General features: G+C 38.5%; 1 protein-coding gene across 2 annotated transcripts in view; it reads right to left on the bottom strand.

The window, feature by feature from the left end:
• The window catches only part of moody (G-protein coupled receptor moody), a 53,000-nt gene that overhangs the window by 5,648 nt on the left and 24,789 nt on the right, over nucleotides 1-22,563 (bottom strand). For both annotated transcript variants that reach the window (XM_083111414.1, XM_083111415.1), the window contains exons 3-5: nucleotides 20,084-20,224; nucleotides 5,545-5,715; nucleotides 4,087-4,214 (exon numbers count right to left, since the gene is read on the bottom strand). In XM_083111414.1, coding sequence (XP_082967540.1) covers nucleotides 4,087-4,214; nucleotides 5,545-5,715; nucleotides 20,084-20,224 — 440 coding nt within the window. The remainder of the gene's footprint in view (nucleotides 1-4,086; nucleotides 4,215-5,544; nucleotides 5,716-20,083; nucleotides 20,225-22,563) is intronic.

Here is a 22,563-nt window from a genome sequence, read left to right as displayed (position 1 = left end):
AGACATCAAGTGATCCTGAAATTCTTGATTATTAAAACAGGTTAATGGTTCTTTATCATTATTTATTGATTTTTGTTTGAATATGCAGCAAATACGTTTTGGGAGACTTGTAAATGCTAATAAGCATTATAAAAATAAGCACTATAAAAATCTTTTTCAAAGCTTTGTATAGGATACATATTTACAAGTTAATGTGGATAAAGATTCCTCTGAATATTCATAACAAAATTCAGTAAATAAGTACAGATAACCCAGTGATCAGAACACTATCTTTTAAAAGTAGCTTCGCTACAACTACAGTTACTCTTCCAAAATGTAGCTTCACTACAGCTACATTTACCAAAAAGTAGCTCGCTACGCTACTCCTGTTCGCTACTCGCTACTTCGCTACTTTTTGCGCTACTTCTGCATAAAAAAAAACTTAAAAACAACGATATGGGTATTAAAAAATATCTCCTACTACTGGTAAATAGATTCTGTTATTCATTATAATGATTCCAGTCATTTGATAATTTTGATAGCAATGTTACTTCAGTTACTTATTTTTACTATAGTTTTTGAGAATACCATACCTATGCAAGTGGCATATCAATTCAAATTTGATATATGAATATTGCAATTAGGGTGTTACCCAAATTACATAATTATTACAATTATACACAAATAAAATTTCATAGAATTAAGTATTTATGTTCACATCAACATATTTTTCTTGAGAATAAATATTTCATTATCATTCTTCCTCGTTCTCACAATTAGCCGAAAGTGGCAGAAAGCAACTATAGATAAGAGAATAATTAAATAAACCATTTATCCTCATTGTCATGATTGAGAGAAGTGGAAGAATAGATGAGGAGGTAAACAAAGGAGGACAAATGAATGGTGGTGGACTATATCAAAGCGTTCGAAGATTAATATGGAATAGGGATGTACCTATGAAATGCAAGAAGGTAATATGTAATACATACTATGTGCCAATAATTACGTATGGAGCAGAGACTTGGACAATGACATAGAGAGACAAAGAAAAGATGCAGGCAGTGGAGATTAATTTTTTTAGGAGTCTTGTGAGGAAGACTAGAAGGGATAGAATGAGAAATGAGGAGATTTGACAGACAGTGGGTGTAGTGAAGCTTCAGGACAGAATAGATCAGGCACAGATGAGATGGTTCGGACACATGAGGAGGATGGATGCAGAAAGACTACCAGTAAGAGCTTACAATGCACAAGGAGTGGGAATAAGGCAAGGGGAAGACTAAGATGTCTGTGGAAAGAGCAGATAGAGGAGAGTGTTAGGAGACAAGATTGGAACACCTTGGAAAGTGAGGAGATGTGAAAGACCAGGAAAAAAATGGAGAGGCTTGACTTCTATGCCGACCCAGCCAGAGGCAGGAAACAGCGAAGGATGATGATGATGATGTCATGATTAGCAAAAGTTACAGAAAAGTGACGCAAAAGTAGGAGAAATACATAAATTTGAAAACTATGTATATTAACTAAAGAAAATTGTCGTTTCTGCAGGAAAGTCAATAACTTGTACATACTTTTTGCAATATGATAAAATTCTTGAGGAAACTGTCGTGTAAACCTGATTGTTCAAAACATATTGTAATTTTAAAATTTGTGAACAAATACTATCTCGAAAATAACTGTAATTCCAGAAACTCTATCATTGTTGTAACAATAATTTCTTGCTGGTGAGATCTTATATACTGACGATGATCAATGCTGTTAACGTACTGAGCCATTTATTGCTGGCACTATTCCCTTGTCAGTGCAGTGGAAATTCCATCGCTCGTTTTTGCACTGCAAGTTGTGTCTTACACAGCAATTAATGACATTTTGGTGTCTCTTACACCATGAATATCCACAGGATTTGTTCCGGGGGTGACGCAAACGAGGCACTTTTTTCCAGTGGTGCAGCAAACGAGGCATGTTTCTCCCCAAAAATAGCGATGCAGCTAAAAAAAAAGTAGCTCTTAGCAGGAATATATTCATATATGTCACTTAGTTATCTGGATATCTGAATTCTTCAGATACTAATTAAATAAATTACGCAGATATCTATAATCTACAATCTAGATAATCTGTATCTCCATGTAATAGACTGTCTTTATGAACCTCCTGCAACATTGTTATTGTCGATTTTTTCTGACACTGTTGCCACATTCAAAATTCACCTCAAAATGCCAAGAAAAAATGTAGCTGTAGCGAAATTTTCGCTACAACTACAGGAATTTTGTAGCTTCGCTACCGCTACAACTACAATTTTCAAAATGTAGCGTCGCTACAGCTACAGCTACAAATTTTGTAGCTAGCTACAGTAGCAACACTACAAGTAGCTCGCTACTTCTGACCACTGAGATAACCTTAGTACTCACTTTCTCTGCAAAGGTGTTTATCGTACCTAAGTTCTATTAAATTTGGTGGTCACTACCACCATCCTCGTTGGAACTTGTTGCACTGCCATCTATCTGCCAGATGACAACAACACACTTAACGGCAACGAAAGAACTAAAAACAATAGAATCACAACAAGCAACAGTGCAACCGAAATTAAAACTATGAAAAACATCTTCATGTAAAATTGAGTATTTAGGTTCTCTGTATTTATTTACCACCACGTCTCTCATTTTTCAAATATGAAAAAGTCAGTGCATGTGGAAATTTCGTTATAAATATGCTAAATTCAGTTATAAGATTTGTGGCAAGAGCTATGCACACCTGCCATTCTAATTTTTGTGCATATAAACATACTCATATCTGAAGTTTAAAAATCTTCAATTGCCAGAAATGCTAAATATTTTCCCAATTTGATCTGTCATTACCGCAACTCACTAGCAAGACCACATAAAATACATTAAACTTAAATTTTCTGTCATGTTTATTTTAAATCTTTAATCTATAACGTCCTTGCATAATTATAATTCTGATACTTTCTGAGTAATTCCATTAATTGATCAGTAGCATGTTCACAAGATTTTGATCATGACCCTTTTAGTACATATATCAGTGACATATTTTGTCCATATTTCTGAATATTCAAGTTCTGTATTACATGCTGTGTGGTTTTTTATGCACACAGCTGGAAATTGGAAAGTATATATGTAAAAGTGTATTTCTTTGTACATGCTCTGGCCTAGGTTGCTTTTTGCCCAGTAGCCGGGAAGCCAATGGTTGCTTTCCCTCAACCGCTTCCCCGTTTGAAAGGTAACAATAGGACCTTGCCTCGGTGGTTTGGGGGTGGGTCGTTTGTCGGAGGTATAAATACCAGTTCTAACTTGTTACGGTCTCTCATATCGCAGGAAGTTGCCGGTTCTCTTATGCTTTCATATTTTCAAGCTCTCAGATCGCAGAAAGTGGCCGTCCCTCAATGGATTAAGACAGTTTTTTTTTTTTAATGCATCGATACATACAGAGGGTAAGCACCATATGCGTAGGAACCTCTGCATGATAAACTGCGGGGGCAGGTTAGCACTATGGTAAATAGTGCACTCGTAGCTCTAATAATATGTACTACACTTAATACAAGGACAGCGTAGGGACTCTTGCATGATAAACAGCGAGAGCAGGTTAGCGCTATGCTAAATAGTTCGCTCGTAGAGTGAAGTCCTGGGAAGTGCAATTCTCCATTTTTGGGGCAAAAGGCAACCGGGAGCAGTTGATATTGGATTTGTAATGAAAAGATGTATATACGGAGTAGGGCAGTGGTGTAAATAAAACTGTACATAAAGCGATAACTCCATGAGATGTTATTCTTGTCAACAGAAAATGCATTAAACTTGTAATTTTCTGTCATCTTTATCGGAAATCTTTAATCTATAACTTCCTTGCATAATTATAATTCTGATACTTTCTGAGTAATTCCATTAATTGATCAGTAGCATGTTCACATGATTTTGATCATGACCCTTTTAGTACATATATCAGTGACTAATTTTGTCCACATTTCTGAATATTCAATTTCTGTATTACATCATCTGTGATCTGATGCATGCTAAATCTCAGTGAACTTCCAACTGTTTATCATCCAAGTTCAGTACTAAACATAGCTCCGAAAAATGGTTTTGTCTCTCCGATACTCACCCCACTGTCCCAACAAAGTTGGCATCTGCATTCCATAGCTCAGAAGCCAACAGAAAGCTATCATCCCTGCTATGTATACATTCTTGTAAATCTTGTTGTATAAATTATGGTGTGCTATCATTATATACCTGGAAAAAGAAAAAAAATTGGTATAAATTTATAGTAAAGTTCCATTACCAAGATTAAATACTACTTTAAAAATATTAACCATTATAATGGCTTAATCAATTTTTAAGTGGAGGTTAATCTTGAAAAAAAAATTCAGTTAAGAGTCAGTTCTACTTCATCCAGTCAGAAACAACTGTTCCTAAATGCCTTCCATTATAAAGACCTCTCATTAAACTCTAACTTTTAATATTATTAATAATAATAATAACAACAACTTTACTTTTGACAGCCCAAGGATACTAATATTTTAAATAGCTATCATGGTAATTAGAGCTTACAGTTATTTCTGTTACCATTGATATTTCTATTCTAACCATTAAAAAATATTATTTGTGTTTTAATTTTATGTTACAGTAAGACTTTTAATTCCAAATAATACAATCATCTATAAAAATATGGCAATATTTGTTTACATTGTTCAAACATCATCAGATATTGCAAGTTTAAAGCTATGTAGATAACCTCTCCCATAATAATTTAATGAGAATAAAATATGTATCTATAAGAAAATAAATTCTAGTACATGCAACGACACATTTGTGTGTGTGTGTGTGTGTGTGTGTGTGTATATATATATATATATATATATAAAAGTGTTCTCAGGTTACCAGCCAGTTTAACTCGATGTTTGCTTCCAACGTTTCAAGCGCAAACATTGGTCTCATCATGAAATATAGAAATGGAGACAAGTGTAGGGTTAAATATATGACTATTATGGGGTGGAGTTCGGACTCTGTCTTCTTACTGGCTCGCTCTGGATCCTGGTGTTCTTATTGGCTGGAGCTATGTTTGTACTTCGTACCTTTCGGACACAGCCTTAATACAGTGGGGACACTCACAAAGTAACATCTATACCCAGGCCAGGACATTACACCAGAGACTTCAGCAGTGAGATTATGAGTTAAACTGTTACACTGCTCTTTGCAGTCAGCCACCAAGGTGACTGTATATTTAGCTTATTTATTTAGTATATTATGAAGCATTTATACTGAAATATATATATATATATATATATATATATATATATATATATATATATATATATATATATATACATTCTTGTATGTCTGAGGGCAAGTTTTTAAACAATAAATGACATTTTTAAAACCTCTTCAAATATTCCATTTTGTACAATTCCAAATTTCCGAGTTATTTGATAATGTAATTAATCCAAAAAGTGTTTGAACATGCTCAACCCTTTCCTTAAATACAGTTATGGCATGTTCCATTAGGTGAAGGGCAATATCTTAAATTGGTTCATGGCTGAGTAAAATCGTTGACAGATCTTACCTGTTGATAGTAATCATAGTGATGGAGAGTAGGGAGACTCCGATGTTTCCATACCTCATGAACGGAAACAGAGTACAGAGGGTCAGTCCATGAGTCCACGTTCCATTAATGAACCGGGATGAACTGAATGGCAACACCAGAAGACAGAAGATGAAATCGGCGACACATAGGCTGTCAAGAAATATAATAATTATATAATAATATAATATAATAATTTATATATCATCTCCAATCCTATAGTTTTAGGATTGGTAGTAGTAGGTATAGCTGTGGTGGTAGCGATTGGGTCTCAAACCGGGGGGGCAAAGACAGTATATTTCCCTTTGTATATAAGATTTAGCATAGTGCGGAGGCAAGAGTGGCGAGAACTTGGGATGGCAACTGCCCCCCCCCCCCCCAATCGCCGCCACCGGCTGTGTGTAGTGTTCAGTTAAGATAGCATTTGTTGCATGCAGTGAGCTCATTCCCCTCTTGATCTAATCCAATTTAAAAGACCTCTACGTCTTTATTAACTTCAAAAGTGATACATTTCTGTTATACATTATTCTAAATACTATCTGTGGAAAATAGAAGTCACACACATAAGACACAGAGCTATGTCTGCCATCAGTGGCATGCGCAAGGGGGGTTATATCTCCCTTTGGCACAGTATTCCTGAAAAAAGAACGTCAAAGGTAGGAAAATATGACAAAATTAAGGCTGACTCCAAAGAAAAAGTATACATAACCCCTCCTTTTCGAAAATCCTGGGCACGCCACTGTCTGCTATAGACTCCATTTTAACTGAACAGAAATCCCAGCACTCCTTTCCTAATGGTCTAGCCTTCAACAGGTCGTGTTCCAATGGGCGCTATTCACCGGATGTTTACATTTCTGTGCTTACTTGCCGCTGGCGGGGACTACACTTCCGGTTTTGAAAAGAAAAGCATCGAATTCAAAGGTGTAAAGGCAGTGTCTTCGGAAAAGGTGACAATATTTGCGTGGCTTTTGGTTTCAACATGAGACAGGAAACAAACTATTGTTCTCAGGTATCTATGTATCGTTTACAAACAGACCCGATACGAAAAAATCAGTGGATTTAAAAAGTAAAGCGAAAAGATTGAACACAAACACGAGGGAGTAGTGCTCTGCAGTCGGCACTTCATCAAAGCTTAGCTTAGCTACCTAGATATATTGATGAAAAGGAAGAGCGGACAAGAAATTGAAACCGCTTGGGATCAGAAGAAATGTGCAGCAGGGGTATTCTGCCACATAAGAAGTGATGTAAGTGAGGTGACAAAAAATGAAATTTTATAAAGAATATGGAGGGCAGAATCAAGAAAACATGTACGAAAGAATGTGAAAAAGAAGGCAAAATAAATAGCCTATGGAAACAGCTGGAAAAGAAGGGCTATGAGAACGAGGATAGACTGGACATAAACAGAAGAAGGAAGAAAAGTGGCAGGGGAGAATTGTAAGATAAAGAAAAATAGAGGTGGTTTGAAAGAAGGAGTATGGGGAAGACCACAGAAAATATACGCAAAGTGCTTAGGAAAGCGGGCATTAAAACTTACAGGAAGGGAGGGAGAAGCATCTTAAGAATAGCGAAGAATGCAAACAGGAAAAAGGAAAACAGAGAAGAGAAAGAGGAAGGGATTATCTACGAAGTGAAATGTGAAGAATGTCAGAGTGTGTACATAGGAGAAACGAAAAAGAGGCTGAAAGACAGGTTGAAACAACATAGGGATGATGTACGACTTAAGAGAGAGAGAAATGCGATATTTAAACACACGAGAGAAACAGGACATGACATAGAACGGGATGAGGCTAAGCAGATAGGAAGGGAGAAGAGAATACTAGTGAGAAAATGGAAGGAGGCCAAGGAAATAGAGAAGAAAGGTGAAGAAGACACAATGAACTGGAATGGGGGACTGAAGATAAACAAAGAATGGAAGAAGGTGTTAGAAAGAGTGGAAAGGACAAGAGAGAAAGAGGAGAGGAGAAGGGAGAAAAATGAAGGAAAAAGAGCGTGAGATAGAGTCCAACCACATTCTCTTTCAGGTGAAAGTACAGTTGACAAAGGAAAGCCACCTGCTAGATTGTTCCAGCCGCGGTGGCTCAGTCGGTACCTGACTACCATGCTAAAGGTCCCGGGTTCGATCCCCGGCCGGTTCAAATCCGGGAACTTTTCTAACGATGGAAGCGGCCCCGGCGCCCACCCAGCGTCGAATAACATGGGTACCTGGGGGAAACCCTGGGGGGTAAAGGCGGTCGGGGCGTGATGCTGATCAAATCACCCCCACTCACGACCGGATCAAGAAAGTGTGGGGCGTTACCCTCACACCCCCTATACGCCTTCATGGCGTGGTGCTATGCACAGGGGAGCACTTTACCTTTTTACTACTTTCTAATAGTCTGGAGGGGAGTAATTTTTGTGTATATATATCGTCCTGTTTTGTACCTTGTTACATTTGTACTTGGTACAGAGTCTGAAGAAGACCTTGCTAGAAGGTTGAAACGTTACGTTTAGTTTATGTTTTATAATAAAATAAATGTCTGCCTTGATCAGCATATTTAGTTTTTTATATCATGGAAACAAGGCTTAATGGTGTTATAAATGGGTTGACTAAATTTAAAAGTTGGAACTATTTATAATCATATTATAACGCATTTGCCATTTGGTTGTTGATAAGCGTCTCTTCATGGGCGTCGGTAGGTCAGTCGACCCCTCCCCCCGGAAACTGGCATCCTTCATTTCAAGTTGCAAAGTTCTCTTGGTTAGTATTCGAACAGAGTAATCAATGTAAAATATGCATTAGATCGAGAAAATGAGTGGAAAATACAGGAACCAAGCTATTGTCATATTCTACCATTTAGTCCAAAGAATAAATGGTTCCACAGTTTTCAGAATTCGAAAAATTATAATTTTAGATGACGTCACACAATATAAACTTTGTGAGTATTTTTTTGTAACTTCTAAAGTTCTTTCTTGAACGACACTTGCAAAAGTTAATAACAAAATACAATAACTGTGCAATTCAGTATAGTAACTATGAAATGTAAAATAATTAATGGAAAATACTTGTGCTGGATATTCACTCGGCTTGTGGATCGAATAGCATGATAATAATAAACAATAATAATAAAATTCGAATGAAATTGATTTAATTAGGTATATATTATTAGTGTATAATAATAATTTTAACCGTAGTAATTATTATTATTTCTTTTACTGTTGTAATCGAAGTATTTCAATGTTTATAATTGAGGACTAAAAGTGGTAAACGTTGTAAGTGCCAAAAACGAAAGTGTTGGGAAATCGCATCGTTCAGCACATCTGCCCGTAAGAACGTGCACACTAGTGACCTCTTTGCACGCCCTTTGAACTACTTAGAGGGCTACCAACCACATTTCACATTTACCACATTATAAAGCATGGCACATTGCACAGTTTAACGTGGAAAACGGTGTTTGAATTATTGTGGCACTTACAGCGTTTACCAATTTTAGTCTTCAATTATTAATGTAAGCTTCACTTTAACCTGGAGAAGTCTTTTCAAAAACGAAACCGTTGGTAGAAGATCAACATTGCCTTGGAAAATATTTTTTTACCCTTATATCTGCATCCAAAGGATCCGGGGAATTGTCAATCTTTTCTAGGTACCTTTGTTTCTCTATATCACTCAAAATTTTCAAGTGATCCATTTTGTTTCCGATTTTTTATAAGAAAATAAGCTCGGTGACGACATGTATTTCATTTGTTTACATTGGAAAATTCGACAAACCGGAAGTTCTTTCCCCGCCATCAATAATCGAACTGTCTGATCGATCATTTTTTGATTACTCAGGAATATCCCCCATACGAAATGAAATCATTTTTTTCTGTTAGGCAGTGATGAGTGAAAATCAACTTTGTAAAAGTTGGAGGTGATGTGATGAGCACCACGCTCTCCGGCCACCTTTATCCCACAGGGTTGCCACCATGTACCCATTGATTTTAGGCTCCAGCCTCAGAGCTGCTTTATGCGGGGGCAAGGGGAAAATTTTCGACCTTAGATCACCCACCCAGGGAATAGAACCGGTGTCTCCGCGTGGCAGTCAGACGCCCTACCGATTAAGCCACCGCACATACTGATGCTATTTTAATCTTAAAGCTTGTGGTTATTGGATATAGGTGACGTAATCCTTGTTAATGTTTTCTAATAATTTATTGTTTATTTTTGTGTTTATTAAATAACCAGACGTAAAAGTCCGCAGGATTTTTTTTCCAGAGAGGGGCAAACAAGGTAATTTCTTTTCAGTGGGGGCAAAGGAGGCATATTTTTCTCGATAATAGTGATGCTCTCTCAAAAACGCTGGTTCAGTCTGAAATTATCATGTTCCTTCAACACACTTATAAAAATTAACATAATTTACTGTGACTGGAATTAAATTATATGTGAAATATATAATTTTTAGGCGAGCATTAATTTTTCACGGAAGGTGGGCGCCCACCCCCTTCCGGACGTCCATGCTTGTATGCCTAAACTCTGAGTGTCAGGCAACTGGGATTTGATTAAAAGCAGCAGAAGATGTTTGATTTGAGGCTGTGTCGTGTTGTAGCAGGTGTGTGTTAAGTGACGAATATTATATATACCTATATATATATATTGTTTTTTTGGATACTCATAAACTTTCTATATGCCTGTGGTTGCATTAATATGGGTAATTTACAGTGCAATAAGAGAAGCATTGATTAAGTATTGTTCGAGACAACTCAATAATATGCAGTTGCATCGTCATTCAGTTCTCGATTATGTGGTTCGAAACAAATTACATACTATTTGAAATTATTGTAACAGATCTCCTTTGACTTAAATAATACTGCCTTACAATGTTAACACGGTATCAGAACGTTACTACATGAATCTTGTAATTAATTTACTTTTCTGCTTATGTCATTGACAAGTTGATACGTGCACATTTTATGCGCATGCGCTGATGAAATTCTGTCTTCTTGCCAGGCCGAATAGTAATTATTTTACGTTAATAGAAATGCCTTTTAAACTTCGTAAATGTAAACTGCAATATAACAAACGCATAATCAAATATAATAACGCAGTGATAATGAAAACATCCTATAAAAAGTTCATAGAATGAATGGAACTTTGGCTGGCTATAGCTCGAAAGGTATGGATCATAAATTTCCAAAGTGCACAGAAAATGTACTGATATACGTACGATTGGATGTGACGTTTCTCATTTCTAGTATTGTAAACGAATGCAGTTTCTTCGGACAAAACGGTAAGTAACGAGAGCTTAAGCACTTGCCTTACGCAACATTTCTGCGAGGTTAATCCTACCTACGGCAGCCGATAACTACTCGTACGTGGCTGCGCCAAATCTTCCAACCAGTGGGGGCAACTTTAATCTAAAAATTCTTAGCAACGATTCATATGGATTTGTCACGTTCACCAACCTGCCGTATCTCTATCAAGCCATAACTATATAAGATATGATCACCTTTTCTGCTCACCAAACCTTACCATTCATTATCCAATCAAAACTTGCAACGATTAACTTTAAGGTCACTCGCTTCACTTCAACCTTTTACGATCACCATCGGCTAAAGGACAGTTGGTATGACTGACGATTCAAACCCCACCCCCTCCCCCAAGCTTTCCACCAAGCAGAGACAGAGATTGACGGACCCATCCACTCCCTTAATTTGTATTCAATATTAATAACTTTGCCCTTTATCTTACAGGGCTAATGGATTGTTTTAAATACAAACCTCCAATAAAGAAATTATACAAAATAAAAGTTTACATAAACTTTAGAAGAAAACTGAATCATAAGCGTATATTCTTCGACCGACAGGACCGAACATAATACAATTTCTGCATTACTAAGGTAGTTACAGGGCAAGTCAAAGTTCATTTTGTTCCGAACATTGTTTGGAAAGTTCAGATACTAAAGTTACCCACTATAATTTCACGAAACATGAAAACAAATGGAACAAATTATGATAAATTTTTGCTAATAACTTTTTAAAGAACGTGAATGTCACCATTTTCCTGTGATTTTTCTTAAGTTAAGAGAACAACCTGATGAATTTTGTTTGAGTTTTTGTCTTAAGTCCACTTTATGCACAGATAGGCTAATCGGAACTGAACCAACAGTTTTAAAGTATAATTTGAACCACTAAGTAGCCCCACCGGGTAGCGAACCCGGGACCCCTTGACTACAAGGCGATGACGTTACCACTACGCCATCTTGGAAGCCCGCTGATGAAATTTGTCTTATAAACGTTAATTTTCATACTTTAAATTCTATATATTTTAATTAAAATTTCGTGAAATTACATAAAATCATACAAAATACTAAAAATGTTCACATAATAAAGATTTAGCCAATAATATTGTTTAAATTTTTAAAAAATGGAGGTACTGCGGGCTCCCTTTATGAGATATTAGAGTCAAAGTAATTGGGTACCTTTTTGTTGTCAGAGGGGTGTTGGGGTGACTTCCTCGTTTCCTCTCTCCCCAATATTGGTAAAAGCACTTACGTGTTTACAATTTCTCCCTTTTCCCCACCCAATATCTATCTCTCTCTGCATCGTTTGCTCTCTCAATATGAGTAACTGCAGTTTCTTGTTTCGTTCTCTCTCTCCCATCAAAAAATGCACATTTGGACGAAAAAAAAGTGGATGTTTTTTTAGCTTGTTACCAGGGGTCAGGCCGGCTGACCAGAGGTCTCCTGCTCCCTTTTGCGCAATCGCTGCTTACATTGCAATAAATAACAGGGAACATATGAATTCTGACGTGGCCTCGTTTCTTTGAGTAGGGTTTTTAGTCCACTTTATGCACAGATATCATAATCGGGACTGGACCTACAGTTTAAAGTGGGATCCGAACCACCGTGCAATGTGCCTCGACCGGGTATCATAGGAGAACCCTTGACCTCTTGATTGCAAGGCGACGACGTTACCACTACGCCATCGGGAAGGACTCCTTAATACATGTACGTAGACGAAATTATATTGATTCGTTAGGTATGTATTATGTACTACTCAGTATTTGGAAGTAACTACAGTTCCGCAGAATTAACTTGAGACAAATGGCTGCCGGCGCCGCTGCAGGAGTACCAACCTACAGCGAACGCTTGACTCTCACGCGAATCACCGGCAATCAGCTAACAACGGGAGATTTGAAAAATAATTGAGGACTGAAAGTGGTAAACGTTGTAAGTGCCAAAAGCGAAAGTGTTGGGAAATCGCATCGTTCCGCACATCAGCCCGTAAGAACGTGCACGCTAGTGACCTCTTTACACGCCCTTTGAACTACTTAAAGGGCTACCAGCCACATTCACGTTTACCAATTTATAAGCATTCTAAGTATTGTACTCGTATCTTATACAATAAATGGATAAACAGTATATTATTTACCTTTAATCCTTAATTTGAAAACACCGAGGCTCTATGCACTGCCGCTTCGCTTGCTTCACCAGTCCTGCACGTGAGTCCTTTCAACAGTTGGTAACATTTCGCGCGCCGCCCGAACATTAGTTTCCGTTGGCCCGTTACAGCGGGAATTCCCCCGCTCTAGCCAATTAGAGCGCAGTAGCATCACTCACAGAGCGGCCATATCTCTCAAGTTAATTCTGCGGGACTGTAGTTACTTGTAACGCGGTTATAAGTAAGAATTATTTTTTGAGGAATTCTAACTGTAACTAGCTAATTTGAGTAAATAGCTGTAACTGGTACAGAGTTACTTTTTGCAATAGAAGTAATGTTATCAATAGTTACTTTACATACTTAAATTGTTAACTTGAAAATTTCTTACGTAGGGGAAGGGCTAAATTTTCCAGCTTATGTGCCATCTCTAGATGCTAAGACAATAGGATTTTCCTGGAATCGCCTAATACAAGGAAACTAGGCTTTAGTTCCATGATACATTTTGAACATCCGCACTTTATCGCAATTCGTCATTTCTAGTTACACTCGAATACTTCAGTGTTATACGAAGACTTATATTATGTAACAGGAACATAAATATCCCACATGTAAATATTCATATACAGGGGATGGACAAAAATATGGAAACACCTGCGAAGGAAAGCCGGAATGCTGTAGCTAATTAGGTGCTGGACTGCCTTTAGCTTCCAAAACGGCCTGCAGTCTCCGAGGAATGGACAAATACAAGTCCTGGATGGTGGATAATAGGATCTTGCACCATTCATCTGTAAAACATGGGCACAATCCTTCTCAGTGTCCTCCTGTCTGTCGCTCAGTATACATTTTCGTCCACACAGGGGTTTATCTGATGATGTGTTTTCGGACACACTATTATGTCATCATGATCTTGGATAGAGTCCCTCTCGATACACCAAATAACATGGCTACTTTGGTAACAGAGGCGCCAGTGATGTGCCGTAGACTATAAGTTTACGTCTACATGCGTTGTCTACACGTAATCTACGCGTAGATTATATTGGGTTGTAGTTTGCATAGACTACGTAGACAATCTAAATTGCATTAAAATTAATTTTCAAGGGTTTCATGAAAGGAAAGTGACATTTTCAACTATATTGGTTCCTAACGAACTGAAAAGAATCCTATTCACAACAAAATTTCTCTTCTCTTCCATCATCAACTATGGAAGAAGATAAATAGTATACAAAAAAAAACAGATGGCAGTCGTGTGCCGAGAGTAATTTTTTCCCCATAAAACACTAGAATATTTCTTATATTAGGTTTCTTCCTAGGTGAGAAATTGTTAGGATTTGGAAGGAAGAGTATGAAAAGTTATCCTTACACATCAGCAACTGTTACGCAGTATAATTTTCTTTTAATTCCACGGCGCCCTTTGCTAAGTTATCACCTTTCGTCATGTTGTTTACATAGATTACGTAATGTAAATGTATAAAATAGTCTACGTGTAGAATGTAGACTATCATTGTTTACGCGTAGACGCACATCACTGAGAGGCACCTGCAAGGTGGCACCAACACTTTGCCCTCTTTGAAACACTGTCAGCTCGGACATGATTCAGTATCAACTGCACTCCACGCTATATACAGGGCAACCAGAGAGCAACTATAGACTCCACAGGGTCCTATCTCACGGCACAAAACAAAAGAATGTCGCATCTCGTCCGATTTAAAGTGGAAAAATTGCGTCGATATTACCCGTTCCGATGTCGTGGTGTTTCCATATTTTTGTCCATCCCTGTATATTATTACAACGAATGATCATTGATTTCGTGTAATTTGTTTGCAAGAAAATTTCCAACAGAAAGTAACTTTGTACCAGTAACTCTAACAGAGTTACTTTTTAAACGAGTAACTGTTACTGTAGCTCAATTACTTTTAAAGAGTTACTTTGCGAACACTGGCAATACTTCTCCTCTAATTATTCAATACAAAAATAACCATAAAATTAGGTCTTTGAGAAAAATAGATGTCGTGGCATTTAGAATACCCTTCCCTCAAAATGACAGCCATGAACCTTTAAAAGCCTGGGTTTTATTTCATTGGCAGCTGAGACAATATTAGGCTTTGCACAGATGTGATCGCTCTCATGCGCTCTTCCTGAAGGTCTTCCTGGTACTCCAACGCGAGACTGAATCACTCATGGAAGTTTTTTTTTCCTTGCTTGCTTGTTACAACAACGAGGGAAAAAAATGTCGCCCTCTTCTGCTTGAACACAGCAATAAAACTGCTTGTGTGCAAGGGCAGGGAGGAAGTTATGAATCGACCCAGATCCTTTGCAGGGCCTTCCTACCCCAATGTCCTTTGTCTTGGAGAGAAGAATCATTTGTGACGTACTAGTGGGAAATTATTAATCATCCTTTTATGGCTCTTATAGCGGCATGTGGGTAGACAGATGCTGACCTTTTTTTGCTGCTCAGTTGTCCTCAAGGATCAGGCACAAGACAAGAGGAAGCGGGAATGAGTTTGTTGAATCAGTCGATATCAAAGACATCCGGATGTAGTGTTTACTGTTAATTTAGGGTAGAAAAATGTTAAAGGAGTGAATCAAGACGACGAAGGAAGATAGAGTGAGGAAATTAATGACGAGCAGGAAACCTTAAAACAATTGAATTCGTAATAAAGAGTGTTGGAGCTGTTCCAAGACTTGCACCTGCATTGAACAACCATAAACTTGTTAATGCCCAGTCAGTGGCGGCGATTAGGGATCAGTTGCCTCCTCCCCATACCTTTTGCCTCTCTTACCCCCGCACTATGCTAAACCTTATCTACCAGGAGAAAGTAAGCTGTTCTTGCCCCTCCCCGAGTTTTGGTACCTTGAACCCCCAATTTTGGAACCCAATCGCCGCCACTGTAAGACTTCTCGTATTGGCAATTTGTGAGGGATATCAAAATTCAGTTATTTAATACGCGTGTAATATTACTTACTAATTATTCCAGGACGAAATACAATTGTCAAAATAGTACTTTTAATTATTATAACATAAGATTTTTAAATTAAAATATAGGGTGAGGCAGTCAAACGGGAAGATTTTAAAAATTCACAAGAAATAGATAGAGCAAATATTAGTTATTTTTTTAACATGAATGTACTGTACATGAGTTGAAATTACTAGTGTACCTGAAAAATGTTCATTTTTTGAATATAGTCTCATTAAGATGGCGTCCTTGGTGTTGCATACATTGCTGTAAAGGCGTATTACAAAAACTCGGATAGTTTTGTTGGAGATCAACACTCTTTCCGTCGAGAGTTTCAGTTACCCCCGCGTGCTCCTTGCTTCCAGCAAGATGGTGCAACTAGCCATACTGCCAGAGTGTCTATGGATGTGCTTAGACTCGCATTTCCTGGTCGTCTCATCAGCACATTCGGCGATATTCCGTGGCCTGCCCGTTCACCCGACTTGACGGCTCCTGACTTTTTCCTTTGGGGTTACCTCAAATCCAAAGTATTCAAGGACAACCCTCCAAGAACCGGGGATAATTTGAAGGAGCAAATTCGGCAAGAGATCCACAACATTCCGTTGGAGATGCTACGCAACGTCATGGGCGGATTTACTCTGAGACTTCGAGAATGTGTGCAAAACCAAGGACACCATCTTACTGACACCATATTCAAAAAAATAACATTTTTCAAGTACACTAGTAATTTCAACTCACGTACATGTTCAAAAAATAAATAATATTTGCTCTCTATTTTTTGTGATTTTTTTAAAATCTTCCCGTTTGACTGCCTCACCCTATATAATTTAAAATCTACAAAGAAAAGTAACAAATGTGAACAATTTTGTGCATTGTATGACCTTTGTATGGTACTAAAATAATAAAGGAATGTTGATTTTCCCCTGACTGTATCTTTTTGGCATTCTATAGCTGCCACGGCCCAGGATCCGGCTCGTAGACCGCCTTTATGGCAGTGACCCTCTGTTGTCGCGTTTACCTACGAAGGAACTCGCGGTCAAACAACCAATTAGGCCCCTTGCTTGGGCAAGAAGCGGTAAAATTAAAAATCCCCTCTCCAAAGCAGCCAGCATGGAAACAGGATTTTGTCAAAATAACCGTTCTGTGCTGTGATTGGACACCGGTTGCTACGATGGCCGGAACATAAGAATACAGCAAGTTTATTTATAGATCAAGGTTAAGATCGTCAACTTTTTAAGCGGATATTGTGTTTTGTGAGGAAGAACAAGCAAATCGCAGAGTTATTTACGGGAACAGTAGTCCATTATTTTATTTTTGTGTTCCACTCTAGACATCAGCCCCCATGTCCCATTGTCTCAATCACAAGAGCCAGTTGTCGGTTAGGCCCCTCCGATGGTGCAGTGATAACTCCGTCGCCTTGTAATCAAGGGATCTCTGGTAAAGGATATACCTATATGCAGTGTGCGAATTAAGTTTTTTGCTTTGGGGGGATGCACCCAATCAAGTGTTGTATTTTGATTTCCTGGTGCAGTCAACTAGCGCACAAAAATGTGAAAGTGTGCGCTCGTGGTATATCAAAGGTGCCACGAGCGCACAACATCCAATGCTACGTTGCCACATCTATGATTGTGTAATGACTGGCCTTCTTCGGAAATCATCCTTCCTTCCCTCATTGAAATAACCTCTTTGGATAGAAGTTATTTTAGTTAGGTTAGGTTAGGTTAGGTTAGAAAGAAAGAATTTAAGAGTAATTATAAAATTAGCATATAGAAATAAGATTATTACGCAAATATGCATTCATGTTGAAAAGGAAACAGTTGACACAACGTGGCAACATTGCCATGGATTTTGTGCGCTTGTGGTATACATTTTTAACCACAAGGCTTTTGTTTGTGCGCTCACGGCCTACGTACGATTTCCTTTCCCGTAGGGGGTTAGGTATGCAAATTTGTATGTTACCAGTTAGTAAGTTCTACTATTGCCTGCCAGTTCTAAGTACCTAGGGCATTAAATCATATGATTTAATAAATCCAATACACAAGAAGAGCTATTGAACTAGTAACACCGAGAAAACTTGACCAAATATCTATTGCTCGTTCAACTCAATGCGGCGAGAAATGTGATCTACGTACCTCCAACGAATAAAGCTGACGAAATCAGCTCTTGCCATGGTGGTAGTCTTTTGTACCTTATTTGACAATGGACAGAAAGCTTCAGACGCGAAGCAGGATACAATTGTCTTAAAGGTTAATTAACCTTTTTCACCGAATCCTTTTTCAGTAGTGTTTGATAAATAGTTAGGAAATGGTATACTACGAGTCAGTGGCCGCGATTGGGTTCCAAAACTAAGGGGGCAAAGTGCCAAAACTGGGGGGGGGGGGGCAAAGACAGTTTATTTTTCCTCGTAGGTAAGGTTTAGCATAGTGCGGCGAGCAAAAGTTGCAAAAAGTGGGGGGCGCAAATGCCCCCCTCGCCCCCTCCTAATCGCCGCCATGCTTTCAATTCCATTTTCTATGGTGGGGATAAAAACATCCCTGGCAGGGATAATTTTTTTCTTCTGCCGGGGATAAAAATGTTTGTGGGGGGAATCCCCGGGATCCCCCTTGTTAATTGAGGACTAAAAGTGGTGATCGTTGTAAGTGCCAAAAGCGAAAGTGTTGGGAAATCGCATAGTTCCGCACATTAGCCCATTAGAACGTGCACACTACGGAACATCTCCAGCGGACTACGCGAGTCTGTCTAGTGAGCCTAGTGGGCGTGTAGAGCCTGAGCAGGGGCTTAGCGATAGGTTCTGGGTTGAGATGACGTCAGTGGCTCGCTTCGTTGATTGGCTGCTTCGAGAGTTGTGACTCGTTCCGAAGCTTCAAATGCATAACAGTGAAAGATGTTATGGAAATAATCTCCCTCTGACCTCATTACACGCCCTTTGAGCTACTTAGAGGACTACCAGCCACATTTCACGTTTACCACATTATAAAGCATGGCACATTTCACAGTTTAACGTGGAAAACGATGTTTGAATTATTGTGGCACTTACAGCGTTTACCAATTTTAGTCTTCAATTTGCACACTGTATACATATGAACGAGATTCCGTTTGAATAGAGACATCAAAATCCGTTTCTGCCTTTGTAGTTCTTCTACGACTACGTTAACAGATAGTTAGATACAGCTTGTAAAATTGAAATTCACAGGATAACAAATGAAGAGCACGGATGTAAAGCATGGACCGTGTCCGGATTGGCAAGCGCTCCGTCCCGTTGTCTCCCGTTGCTCTCGCGTGCCGTCGAAGTCACGTCCAAGTCGTCCGAATCTACATGTCCCCTTGTAGTACGGTTGTCACTTTTCCCGCCAGGTGTCAGCCCGAACTTCACCCACCGCGTTCTGGGGCGCAGGCGCATCGCACGGAAGCAGAAGGCAGACGCCAAACAAACATCACAACGATTTCCACCTATTTACTACTCATATTAAAAATGTAACACGCTATTTCATCATTTACAATTTTTCTACATTCAGTATTATTGATAAAATGTTAAAGTATAACTGAGTTTTACATCCTCTAATCAGTAAATGTTGTCTGTACAAAGTGAAAGTTAGAATATGGCTGCCAAGCGCAGCGTCACAGCGAATTCAAGCGTGCATCTGTCGCGCCTCTCTGCTCTTCCCTCCGACTCCACGTCTGCCGCGAATTCGGACAACGGAGGTTGGCTGAATCCCCGGATGGAACGGTGCTCTAGGTGACATCTGCTGCCGATTCGGACGCGGCCATGGTAAGTGACATTTTGGTCATTTTTGAGTTACAAAGTAAAATTTGCCATCCTTCAGTGAAATTGCCATGTCATACAATTTGCATTGGACTCAGTGAAGCCTTCTGAAATTGGTAAACTCAATACGAAAACAATTTATCTACAGTATAGATTCTAATAACCTTTTTTCTTAATTAACTAGGAAATAATAAAAATGTCACCATGTTTTAAACCCGAGCCCTTCAAATAATAGTAATAAATTAGTAAAGCTCATCAGGAAATAGCCCCCATGCCCTCTCCGTCAGTCTTATTCTAATTTATGTGACATTCGGTGTGTAAATAAAATCACTCGGAAATTAATTAAGCATGTTGGTATCCGTGTTTTCGACTGAAATATCTACGAAAGCCAGATAACCCATGCACTGACCTGATGATAAAGGCTGCGGCTACATTCCTGACCCTGGGGCATCGGACGAGAGCAACAATGGTCAGGAGATTACCCACAATTCCAATCACCATGATGAGTATTGTCATCACGGCTGCAAATGTGAGTAACGGTCTGGAGAACCTGAAAGAAGATAATTATATATATATATAATTAATTCATATAATTATAGCGGCTAGGCTAGATACGTTTTCCAACTAACATTAGGTTGCAAAACGGGGAAACTGGCCGTCCCTCAAAACTATAAGAAAATGAGAGAAATACTCGTTTATTCTATGTAGTACATTCTTCTTTTGCATTACAGAAAGGCTTCACATGTTGTGCCTAGAGGTACTTGCACTCTATAGACGTCATCCCTCTTGTCTTGTATTAGTTACACAGTATGACCTTAGCGTACAATAATCGTTTTACTACAAAAAAATATACGAGTATCTGTTAGTGGCAACCGTGAATCTATACTGTGATGTTGCATATATACAAGATAAAACTCCTTTTCGACGGTATGTAACGTATTAAAGAGACCTCAACAAGCAAAAACTACATTAAGAAAACCTCTTGAGGAAAGCTGACCCATAACGTGACAGCATTTAACACATATCTCTAAAAATAATGATATTTCAGTTCTGTTTTTTGTTTATTAATATAGACTACATGTGATTTTATGACAATAAAATAACATATCTTTTTTCAAGAAAATATCTGAAATGTTAAGGAACCCTGGCTCTGACGTCGGACGTATGGATGAAAATTGTATCCCATCCAACCCAGTATTTCCAGTAGGCTAATCACAAGTAAGGATCCGGTATTATGTTACGAACATGGAACAATAATCCACCTAAGTTTCGCCCACCTTCTTTCAATAATAAGAGCCGAGAGATATAAAAAGGAGAATATGGAAATTAGAATAAATTAACCGTCTCGAGCTGAGAAATAATAGTCATGAAATTCGATTGTAGCATTGGTCCTTTGGACACATAATAGTTTGACATTTGCAGGGAATCACCACATTGTGGGGGAAAATCCATTTTTTGGAATTCTGATTTCGGAAATTTCAAGAAATTTTCGATTTTTTTTTAAAAAAAACTTTTTTACAGCCCCTTCAAACGTGGGGACACAAGTGACATGTCGTCAAATAGTGGAAAATTCAATCTAATTGCTCCATAGGACCTTCGGAACACTCAAAAACATTTCCAATTCCAATTTTTTTAGAAAATGCTTTTCTTTCACTGCGGGATATTTATTTTCGAAGGGAAGTGGTAAAACTTTATTAGATTGTTGTTACATGTTCGTTTTCTGAGACGAAACGAGACCCTTGTGTCCCATTCGTGGCAATGAAGGGGCCCGACGGGAGACGCCTGATTTCCGAAATTTTAGCATTTTTCTAAATATTTTTTTTTTTTACTGACGACATGTGCGTATTGGCAACAGAGTGCACGTGACTTAACACGGACTTGTGGGAAGTCGGCACAGTTATGCCTTTTGCACTATAGGTACTGTAAAAGTTTGCCGGTGTTATAAGACGATATGCAAAAACAAAGCATGTTTTTTATCTTTTGTAACAATGAATACGACCGTTAAAATACAATGCTCAGTCCCCTCCCTTTTGGAACATGCAACAGCAATCAAGTCCGGAAATTTACGTGGAATCAATTTCACTTCCTTCTCTTGTTTATCAAAACAAACACTTCTCACCAATGCCCTGATAAGCAGCCGAGGTCCTCATCAAAAGCGTGCCGACGTTCTTCTTTATAGCCGAGCATTTATTTCCTTCCGATGTCGTCAGGGTCTGTCAAATCTTGGAATCCGATACCAAAGGCTTTTTCTTCCACTGTTCATGGAAAGAGGAGGAGCGACGAAGTGACGAAAGGGTAGAAGAAATGAAACCGGAGCTCAACGAAGAAGTTCGTTGAACAGCGAAGCGAGACACAAAAATAAATCGTTAAATCATTTTTACATCTACGACATGATCGAGTTGGTGGAACGTTGTGTAATATATCTGCGTGACAATTTTTTTTTCGTCGAGTCAAGATATCGGATTTTCCAGCTTTGGGAAAAGCGAAAACATGCAACAGAAGAATAAAAAGCTATATATGTGCGAGAAAAGAGGAAAAGAAATGGCTTGTAGTGACGTTCTTTTTGAGGCGGACGCCATATTTCACTGACGTGATGGATCTGCCGGCTTTATTTCAGTTTTTTTAGACCACGACAGGAGGAAAGGCAGCGACAAAAGGCATTTAGATTTGCCACTTTGAGGCGGAATCTTATGTAAATAACGAAATATGAATATTTGACCACACAATGTCTTCTTACGAGGCTCTTTTCGTAAGGAAAACACAGCGAAGTGGCCAGTCCATTGACCCCCAACTTCCCCGAGTGCCAGATATTTTTTGTTTTTCTACAGAAACAAACAAGAGTTTCTGGGAAAATACAGCCCTGCAATGTTTTAATGCATGCTATTCATC

This window comes from Lepisma saccharinum, chromosome 25, assembly GCF_977018435.1.
Source record: "Lepisma saccharinum chromosome 25, izLepSacc3.1, whole genome shotgun sequence".
Lineage (NCBI taxonomy): Eukaryota > Metazoa > Arthropoda > Insecta > Zygentoma > Lepismatidae > Lepisma > Lepisma saccharinum.
The sequence above is the reverse complement of the archived record's forward strand: the minus strand, read 5'-3'. Positions and strand labels throughout refer to the sequence as shown.